The following is a 10,639-nucleotide window of genomic DNA, read 5'->3' as shown; positions in this document are numbered from 1 at the left end:
TCCCTATTAGAAATTTTGCTTAATTATCTATTTTTTTGTGTGTTTTTATGTGTTTTTTTTATGTATTATGTATTTATATAAGTACATAATACACAATACATAAAAAACACATAAAAAGACACAAAAAGTATGTAAAATACTTAAAAAAAATACATATAAATATGTAAAATAATACGTTTATACATTTAAAATACATAAATACACAAAAACATCTATATAAAAAACTTTAAAAAAAATACATAAATACGTAATACATAAAAAATATGTAAAATACTTAAAAATAGATATAAATACGGAAAAAAATATGTTTATACATTTAAAATACATAAATATCTATATAAAAAGCTTAAAAAATACATAAATACGTAAAAAACATAAAAATAGATATGCATACATAATACATAAAAATAACACATAACAATACATAAAAAAATATGTAAAATGGTTAAAAATACATATAAATAAGTAAAAAATATGTTTATATATTTAAAATACATAAAAATACGTAAATATATATACATATAAAAACTTAACAAATACACAAATAATTAAAAATTGATATAGATATGTAAAAAATATGTTTATACATTATATAAAAATTTTGACGAAATCTGCAAAAAAATCCTATTATTTTCCGAAAATTAACAATTTGATTTCGTAACCTGCTGAACAGGTCAAAAAGGACTAAAGTGAATAAATTAACCAGCTTTTTAGGTTTTTCTATTCAAAAAGTGAAAAAGTCTGGATTTTTTTGTTCATAAAATAAAATTTAGGACTTTATTAAAAAATTTTCCCATAATTTTGAGATTTTTCTGGAGATATCTCATAGAAACACATGAGAGATTCTCATTTCCTTTCTAACCCAAAAGCTTTCAAATCCAAACCATATATATATATATATATATATATATATATATATATATATATATATATATATATATATATATATATAATGTCCTACAATCGCCTACTATATTGTAGTTAAATAGTCATAACAATTGTATTTCTTTTTTATAAATATTTAAGGTGGAGGGTGTGGTTACATTTCAAATTTCACATTTTCTATATCATCTCAAGTGTCATCTCATTTCCCCTCCACTCCATAAAACCCTAGAAATAGTCCATTTCAATTCATTGTACTTTTTTTTCTTTTTTTTTAAAAAAAAATTACTTTAATTTGAAAAACATATTTAAGAAATAATTAAATTTAATTAAAAAAAATGATTAGTAAATGCAAAATTAATAAAAATGCTAATATTTCATTACATTGGAAAAAAGAAAAGTACATAATTTTTTTTAAAAAAAACCACAAATTAAAAAGAAAAAAACAAAACTAAAACAAACTACGATATCCGGTCGCTGGGATATTTTTCTTAATCTCCTCATTGATCATTAAAATTGGTTGGTATTTATAAAATGGTAAATAGTTAAACAAATTCTAATATAACCTTTATTTTCAAAAAACATAAATAATCTTAAGAAAGAAAAAAAGGAGGAGAGAAAGTGTGGTGTCCTCCTCGAGTTTTCATCACAAATAATTTAACTGCAACCAAAGTGTTGCTGATGATGCGGTGGATGCTCACTTCACAATCATCTTGTTGAACCGTGTTAATTTAGTACTCCTTACAACCTTAGTATTTCATTTGTAAAATTGCTAATGATTAGCCTAAGCAATTGTAATTATAGTTTTTTGCAAAGTAGTTTATATATTTAAGTATTTTATGTGTTTATATTCTTTTTAAATATCATTACACAAAACTCCATGAATATTGTACGGAAATACAACCGTGACTAGTGGCCCACACTAGCGACTCAAAAGGTCCCTTTTGGTTTTAATTTGCTCAAGCAATTTGCACTAGCATGATTGTTGTCCCTCAAATATTTATACCATATCCTATACAATCCATTCATACAGCGTAATTAGTTACATGGCGGAGACAGGCGGAGATTCAGCACCATCGCCACGGAGAGTTCCACCAATGATAACACTCCCACCGCGTTCTTCTTCAGATACCTTCCTCACCGGGATTAGCCCCGGCCCCATGACACTTGTCTCCAATTTCTTCTCCGATCACTATCCAGACACTGATATCCATTCTCTCTCTCAGCTTCTCGCCGGAGTCCTGCCTTCCCCCGCCGCTGAAAACCCACCTCCACTTTACAGTGATTATTCATCTCTATTATCCACGGAAGAATCACGAACCAGTCAAACATCAGACCCCTACGTCGACAACTCCTCCCAAATCCGATCACCGGAAACTGTTTCGGATTCTGAATCTGGTGACTCGAAACCCGAACGAGTGGTGGCTCTAACTAAACCCGCTAGCGATGGGTATAACTGGAGGAAATACGGGCAGAAACAAGTGAAGGCAAGCGAGCTTCCTCGTAGCTATTACAGATGCACGCAAGAAAACTGCCCGGTGACCAAAAAGATCGGACATTTTCTTGATGGGAATACCAGCGAGATCATCTACAGTGGTCGGCATAACCATGAGCCACCGCAGCTTCATAAACCAGCGGTGGTTGCCGATGAACAAGCTTACGAACTAATGCCAAAAAGAAGGCAAATTTCCATCGTTTTAGAGTCTTTTTTCTTATATATGATCACTAAAGTACATGCTAAAGTTGAAAGTTTACTGATTGACGAGACTTTTTGTGCAGGAAGACTGAGGTGAAATGTGTGGACCGGAGTAGCTCTTGTCGGGTGGTGGTCACTGAACCAAAGATTGTGGTGCAGACGAGAAGTGAAATCGATATATTAGACGATGGATTCAAGTGGCGAAAATATGGGCAGAAAGTTGTGAAAGGGAATATTTACCCCAGGTGATGATTTTCATAAAATAACTTCTTTAATGCACTTAAATTTATTGTGATTATATTAAAATATTTGGATAATATGTACGTAGATTGATGTTATAGACATGTAGACTTTTTGTGTTTAGGTCTTGGGTTTTGTCTATTTTTAATAAAGTTCGTAGGACCCGTTGTCCATATGGTCCAATTAACTACACATAAAGTTCCTAGGACCCGTTATCGTATTGTATTAAATACTTCGAAATAAAGTTAGAATCATGAATCTTACAGACTTCAGTCTTGGAAAACCTGCGGTTCAAAAAGTAATTTTGCTTATATATAACTTGTGACCTGCAGGAGTTACTATAGATGCACCTACATAGGATGCAAAGTTCGAAAGCATGTTGAGCGGGCGTTATCGGACCTTAAATCCGTTGTAACTACATATGAAGGGAGACATAAACACGACATTCCTGTAGTTGCCAAACCTTCAAGTAGCAACGAAATAAACTTCAAAGCCGAAATACCATTTTTGTTACAACTAAAAGAAGAGCAAATCATGATGTAAGCTCGACTTTAGACTTGTGCCTTTTTGAAAGGTGATTGATGATTTGAATTGGCCTTGCTTTCGGAGCTGGTCATGCATTATGGTATGGTGGAGGAGGTGATGTCGATCTAGGATTGTGAGCAATAAGAATCAGTAGGTGTTTGAATTTGGAAGAAAAAACTTGGTTTTATGTTTTGCTTTTGATTATATCATTGTAATACATTATGTGTAGTTATGTTTAATTTGTAGCACCCCATGGGGGATTAGAAATATACATAGTTTACGGAGTTTAATATTATTTGTCGCGTGGTCACATGCATTTATTTTTCTAGTGGCTTTTGATATTATTCATATATGCAAATATTTTTCAACATGACAATAGTTTATATTTTAGACATATTAACTCAATTAAACTATGATCGTTAGTATTAAATACATGTTTTACCATTTTGTATGAGGCAAATTTTAAAGTAGTCTGTCCTCCTCTACAGTGAAACCCCTATCCCCGAAGCCCACAAAAAGGGAAACCCCAATTAGATTTATACATGCGTACTTCCCTCCAACCTATCCAAAAACTTAAACATCATTTGGTCTAAGTGTTGATCTACCTTTTAACAGGTTAGTTAGAAAGTTCAGAGGAGCCTCTTTCTTGACAGAAACTCTGGCATGCCTATATATGTCGAAAAGAACATCCCTAACCAGATCGTGTTGTTACTTGAAACACAGGAGCTCTCTATAATAAACTGCATGCTTAGCAAAGGAGTCCAAGCATGCCTTACAACAAACATGGCATGTCTCATCAAACGGAAATAAATGAATCAGAAGGCGATACTTAATGATAGCATGATACTTCACTGGTGACATATAGTGGTCAAGACCGTCAATAGGAATAGTCATAAGAAAATCTTGAGCATGTGGTGCCCTTAGACACTCAAAACCGCTTTCAGCCTAATAGTCATGTCAAAGTCAACTTCCATATCTTGGATAATTTTACTAAAAAGGTCACTCGCCAATGAATGTTGAGCTTTTGGAGGGGCAGTGTCCTTATAAGTGACAATGCTGTAGTCAAAACCCAAAATCGTATCATGAAGACAAGCCAAAGCACAAACATAATAAGAACTCATATCACATATGTCACTATCTCGCAAGCTATGATCTTGTAACACCCATGATTGAGATCGTGAAGCTAAAAAAGCATAGGAGGAAGTCTCTACCGCTGAGTACAACCCCAAACCACCAAACCTAAATGGTAATGAAATAAGTCGTCATTGAATGTCCCAAAAGAAGGGACCCCTACAAACCATAGTATCTTCAATTAACCCACGTAACCCTTTATCAAAGAACAAAGCCTACTCCTCCATGTGAATGAGTTGGCATGTCCTCGGGCCAAAGGAAAGTTTGGCAATGCCCATGGAAGATCAAAGGAAAAGGAGCTCACTTTGGGAGTGTGAGAACAAGGATATGATGCGCAGGGACAAGGTTTGAAAACTCAAACCTTGAGTTAATGCTTATGATCAATGTCTGCTTTTAATTGGATGTTCCAGTCAAGTCTGGTAATACCAGTCGAGACTGAAGTGAGAATTCAACAAAGTACTTAAGTAATAAATGAAGAACTATGAGTATAATCAAAGTAAAGACAATAAATGAGCAAGAAGAATGTTTTGAAAGAGTTTGATTTGAGAGAAAAGTGAAAGTGAAGTAAATGTAAGTATAGCCATCTTTAGAGCAACAATCTGTAATTGTAAGTCCCTGAACTCGGATCTATCAATGTACCAATGCAATAGTTTGATTAATGCGAAATCTTAATCAAACAATGAAACGAAACAATCAACAAAATATATCAAGAACACGTTTCAATAATATGAATGCACACAATTCTATTGAACAGTTGTCAAGTACATTCAAATCACTCTTCAGCCGTGAATCACTATGGTTCACCAAAAAACGCATTGGCCTAGAAAGGCTATACACAGAACAAATATATACTAGCCGACAACCTAAAGCCCAAACATAAAAGGCCCACCGAAAACACACTAAGCCCACCGAGAACCATATAATACATTAAAAAAAGCATAAACCACTAAATATAGCCCAACAATCTCCCCCTTGGTTTATTGCTTTCAGTTCTCCTCAAGGTTTCTCCACGAGATGCACGTCTGCTTGGTCAAAAGCCCCTGCCCACAGCTTCTTGTTAATTATTGTTGCTACCATTCCAGTAAAGGCTTTTTGCGGCAGCTTCAAACAATTCATTCTCAAAAATTATTTGAAAGTTTGACAAAGTACGAATATCACATTCTCCAGACTTCAACAGATCTTTGGGATCAACAATGCGAAACTGGTTTTTCTTCAGCTTGATCACCACAGTTGCAGTAGCCTCATCATAAACTCATAATTACATTGAGTCCAAGTGCCTTCAGGTAAGCTTTTGGGAAGTGGAATCCTTTTAGCTTGCTTTGTGGGCGGCCACATGACATTCACCATGGTTTTGTTGGTGTGAGGATCAATGACACCCTTGGCCTTTTTAGTAAACGATGAAGCAATCTTTAAGTCTTCAAAGTTATTTTTCGCTTTACTCTCAAGAAAATTCTTGAAGGACCAGGCCATGGGATCATTGGTTGGATTGTGGAAAGGCGCGTGGATGAGTTCAGAAAGATCAACTTTTGTCCAGGACAGGAAGTCAACTTTCTTCTCATAATACTCAATTCTTCCACTTTTCCGCTTCACCACCCACATGTTTTTATCAACGTCATATCCCCACATGGTGATGCCAGAACGATCTCCATACTTATCTGTGAATTTCTGTCCGTTTTCCCTGAAAAATATCTCAGGGTGATCACTTGGGGCATTTTGGTATGAATGCTTCATCACGAGCATCTTCCCTTTCAGTTGTTCAACCCTTATTTTCTTCTCCCTTCTTTCTTGAGCAGAAGCAGGACCAGTATATAAGAATGAACCAAGATTAGCATCTGGATCATGCCTTGTAACTCTTTCACTTGATGATGGAAAAGTTGGATTGGCGGGACCAGAACTAGAAGCAATGGTCTTTTCTCCTTCAGCGCTCAAAGGTTGAAATTCATCACCAAATTTTTGAAATAGACGTTGTTTCAGGTCAAAGAATAGAGGAGTTAGACCACCAAGATTTGCTTGAAGTTCTGAAATCTTTGAAGCTTTGTCGGAGTTCTCTCTCTCAAGATCACTGATACGAATGTCCTGCTTTCCAATTATCAAATTTTTTTCCGCAGAGATTTGTTCTAAATCAAAGACTCTGTTTTGAAGCAGAACGACATCAACCAATTCAGAGTCAGGAAGCTTGCTTTTGCCTTTGGAGATGTCTAGCTCAGGTGTTTCAAATGAGCTTCTTAAGGCTTGAGCTCCTTCCAAAGGTATGCCATCTTCTTCAACAATGAGGCTTTAAAAATATTGATCCATAGGAATGGATTCAGTGAACGGGCTTGACATTTCTTGAGTCACTGGAGTGGTCTCAATAAGTAGGCTTTGAATGTTTTGAGCCATAGAACTAGGCTCAGTCGGTGTAGATTTCTTGTGAACTAGGTCTGTGATAAGCACTCCCGGCCTTGGATCTCTTCTCTTTCGCTTCCTTGGGAGTAAAGCGTTGGATAAGTCTTCTAGATCACTTCCAGATGGAGGTTCAATATCAACAAAAACTGTTTGAGGAAGCTTCCTTGCAGTTCGTTGAAGTTATGCAATAAGAGCATCCATCTGTTTAGGCGTAGGTGAGGAAGATTTCACAATTGTGTCACTTTCCCTTTTAGTGACGACCGGAGGAGTGACAACAACATCCTCTTATGGGATTAAGATACTTTGCTGAATAAAATTTTCAAACTCGTTTTCTGACAACTCATTTCCTTGATCTTCTTCATCATCAGATACTTCAACCTCTTCAAAGGCAACTTGAAATTTTGGTTTGGGTGCCATGTGTTCCTCGGCAACCTCAACATTTATGGAACTAGCAGCAGGAGTGTCCTAAACTTCAACAAACTTTCCAAATTTGATCAACCCCTTCAATCTCTGATAAGACACTTTGGCAGCCTTTCTTGATTGCTTTCATATCCAAAGTATCAGAAGACCTCTCAATTTGAGGATATTTTTCATTTAGGATCATTGGAAGGAACCTGGGGTACTTTAAAAACAGGTCATTCTTCTTTTCATGAAGGTTGCTCTTCATCTCTTCAAAAACGAATTTTGAGAAGTTGTAATCCCAGTCCATAGCCAGAGCGACAATGGCTGAAGTCACAGTCTGACTAATTTCATTAGAACCCCCTTCCTTCCAGAAATGCAAATCACAAAAGAATATGCTAGGAACCTCCAGTAAGGTGTGACAACTGGAAAATTTTGTGTCAAGCAAGGTTTAAAATGTATCTATGTATAAGTACAACCATATCATAACTTTGTTGCAATAAAACTTTGAACACCCAAAGGGGGCATTGTTTTTATAAGTGTATACATAAGTAAATATATATATGCCTTAAAGATCATACTCATAATAAATATTGAAAGTCGACAAGATGGACCAAGAATTACAAAATTTCATTTTTAAATTTAAAGTGTTATAGGCGTAGGACCCCACAACCTTAGTGATTTCGGTTGCTTAAGGCCGAAATCACCTCTTAGTGGGGATTACAAAACCGAAAACACCTTTGTGGGGGAGATAGGAACGAAAACACAAAGTGAGGAAGGGTTAAGACCGAAATCACATGGGGAATAAGGTGATTTCGGTCATGCCTAGGCCGAAGTCACCAAATTTGATCCTCCCTAGGGTGATTTCGGTGGGGTTAAGGAGATAAGGAGGTTGACTTAGTGATTTGAAGTTCCATTTTCTCCCATGCAATATTATACCCACCAGTATCCCAAGTATTATCCAGCAGTTAACCAAGCAAGCATCACATCATTTGTAACATCCTAGAAATCATGACCTAAAATTTCATTTTAAAACCTTAATGAAACCCATAATTTGTCAAACCATTCATTCAAAACATATTTAATCAGAGTATCATGTCTAAACATATTATATTAGAGCAAAACATCCCAGGATAAACATCATGGTGTGTGTAATGCAGTCATCCCGAGCTCTTCCCTCCGCTACCGAAAGTACCTGAAACCAAAACTGAAAACCGTAAGCACGAAGCTTAGTGAGTTCCCCATACTACCACATACCATACACATAACCACATACTAGGCCCCCGCCCGCTGCATCGGGACTTGCCCGACATCGGACTCACTCCGGCATCGGGCCCCGCCCGACATCAGGCCCCACCTGGCATCGAGCCCCGCTCGGTATACAAATCTGTCTCTCTTAGGCCCCGCCTGTCTCTGGGCCTCGCCCGCCATACACATACAATCATATAAACATGCAAACACATAAGCAAACATACTTTAATGTATTCCTATCCTAAGGCCTCGCCTAACTTGGGCCTCACCCCTGTCCTACTACTGATGAGTCATGGAACCCTGTCCACACTCCGGATGATAGTGAGATACAGGCCCCCGCCTATACTCACTTCTCTCCTATCTCGGGCCCCGCCCTTTCTCTGCTACTAAAGAGATACGTAACCCCGTCCATACTCTGCTAGTGATGAGATACGGGACCTTGCCCACACTCAGCTCCCTACCAGGTACATAGAAGTATCACACAGACAACAAGTATAAACTAACATACAAACATTCCTCGGGCTTGCCCCGACATCGGACCTTGGTCCGAAGTAACATACCTATAGACCTTCCTCGGGCCTCGCCCGACATCGGACCATGGTCCGGAAACATACTATCATACAATGCCTAGGGCTAACCCCCGGGTCTTCCTACCATACATAAATAAATGGGCCGACATTGTGGCCGTAGACCCATGCACACAGTAAGGTGACTCACTTTGCACTACGGAAGTCCTGCTGATACCCCTCTGGCTGTTATTTGGCAATTCCCCGAGCTGCTGATCCTTCGGCTCCCGAGCTACCAATACCAAAATATCACTTAGTCCAGAACAATAATCCTTCTTAGGGTAAAATGACCATTTTACCCCTAGACCAACTTGATCCCGTTCTAAGGCCCAAACCATGATCTACAAAGGCCCAACACTAGGTAGGCTTCCCAAGCCCACTAGTGGCCCACTAATGGCCCAATTTGCTAAATTGGACCCCGTCCTTCTAATGGGCCTTACCCTAAGCCCAAACATCTTCTTGGCCCACATTATCTGACTTCTGATGGCCCACTAAGGCCCGAAGAACCAAAATCCCTTGCATGGCCCAAACCGAGGCCCAAAACAAAGCAAACCCGTATCTGATGAGTACGCTGGGCGTACCTGTATGTACGCTCAGCGTACTCCCCTGTTAAGTCACCTTCCCATTAAGTGCTTAATACTCTACCCCAGAAGCTACAAACACAGATCCAAGTCCTTTTCAACGTCTTAAACCATAAAGTCCCTCACTTGGTGGCTTGCAACCCACCAATAGAGCCCAAACTTGAAATATGATAACTAACTTCCATGGAAATGGTCTTAACTCATGCATGAACCCATTAGGACATCCAAGATGGCAACTTTCTGCCTTAGGGACTCATTTAGAACTGAGAGTAGCAACTCCAAGTCCTAGCAATCGGATTGGACCACAAAGCTTCAACCTTTGGGCCAAAATGGTCCAAAAACTCAATCTAAGAGATCTAAGGAGATAATCACCAGGTTTAGATCTTTATACCTTGAAATGGTCTGAAATGGAACCATAATCTTGGATCTACTGCTTTCCCTTTGATCCACCACCTTGCTATATTCTTCACTTGCTTGAACAATCGCTTCACAACACCAAAATGCTCTCTAATGGCCTCCAAAGCTTCAAGAACACTCAAGGGAGGATTAGGGTTCCGTGGTTGCTGTCTAAATATTAGAAGGAGGCTGGTCCTTGAGGGTATAATGTTCTTTATATAGTGACATACCCTAAAATTAGGGTTTGGGGACTCTGAGCGTATGTTGGGCGTACCTCCCGTACGTTGGGCGTACGCCTCTCCACACCCGCGACCATAAATCCTTATACGCTGGGCGTAACCCAGCTTACGCTGGGCGTACCCAGCTAAATACACGCATGCATTCCCTGCATGCATGGGCTGCCTTGTCACAAAGCTCCATTAGGGGCTAAAACTGACAATAACTTCAAAATGTCATAACTCCTTTATTCTAAATCCATTTCCGACGAACTTGATATCCATGAAAAGGTGGCGGGAAGCCCTAGGCTCCTAGCCACACCCCTAATCCTAAAACCTTCCAGATAAAACCCGAGATCCCATAAAAGACCG

At 38.2% G+C, this 10,639-nt stretch overlaps 1 protein-coding gene across 1 annotated transcript; it reads left to right on the top strand.

Moving 5' to 3' along the window:
• Positions 1 to 1,860: 1,860 nt before the first annotated feature.
• Positions 1,861 to 3,638, top strand: LOC145167014 (putative WRKY transcription factor 4). The gene is made up of 3 exons (XM_079086091.1): positions 1,861 to 2,563; positions 2,662 to 2,823; positions 3,151 to 3,638. Exons 1-3 carry the CDS (start codon positions 1,929 to 1,931, stop codon positions 3,359 to 3,361), a joined length of 1,008 nt encoding a protein of 335 aa, XP_078942217.1. The 5' UTR covers positions 1,861 to 1,928; the 3' UTR covers positions 3,362 to 3,638.
• Positions 3,639 to 10,639: the final 7,001 nt, after the last annotated feature.

Source organism: Lactuca virosa, chromosome 3 (assembly GCF_052849685.1).
Source record: "Lactuca virosa cultivar CGN04683 chromosome 3, Lactuca_virosa_CGN04683_v6, whole genome shotgun sequence".
In the NCBI taxonomy this organism is placed as follows: domain Eukaryota; kingdom Viridiplantae; phylum Streptophyta; class Magnoliopsida; order Asterales; family Asteraceae; genus Lactuca; species Lactuca virosa.
The sequence above is the reverse complement of the archived record's forward strand: the minus strand, read 5'-3'. Positions and strand labels throughout refer to the sequence as shown.

What these genes read in the sequence shown, in the direction of transcription:
- LOC145167014 (XM_079086091.1), top strand. Translation starts at nt 1,929, where the DNA reads ATGGCGGAGACAGGCGGAGATTCAGCACCATCGCCACGGAGAGTTCCA. An exon ending in GAACTAATGCCAAAAAGAAG is followed by an intron (nt 2,564 to 2,661) that starts GCAAATTTCCAT and finishes CTTTTTGTGCAG; the next exon opens with GAAGACTGAGGTGAAATGTG. An exon ending in AAAGGGAATATTTACCCCAG is followed by an intron (nt 2,824 to 3,150) that starts GTGATGATTTTC and finishes TGTGACCTGCAG; the next exon opens with GAGTTACTATAGATGCACCT.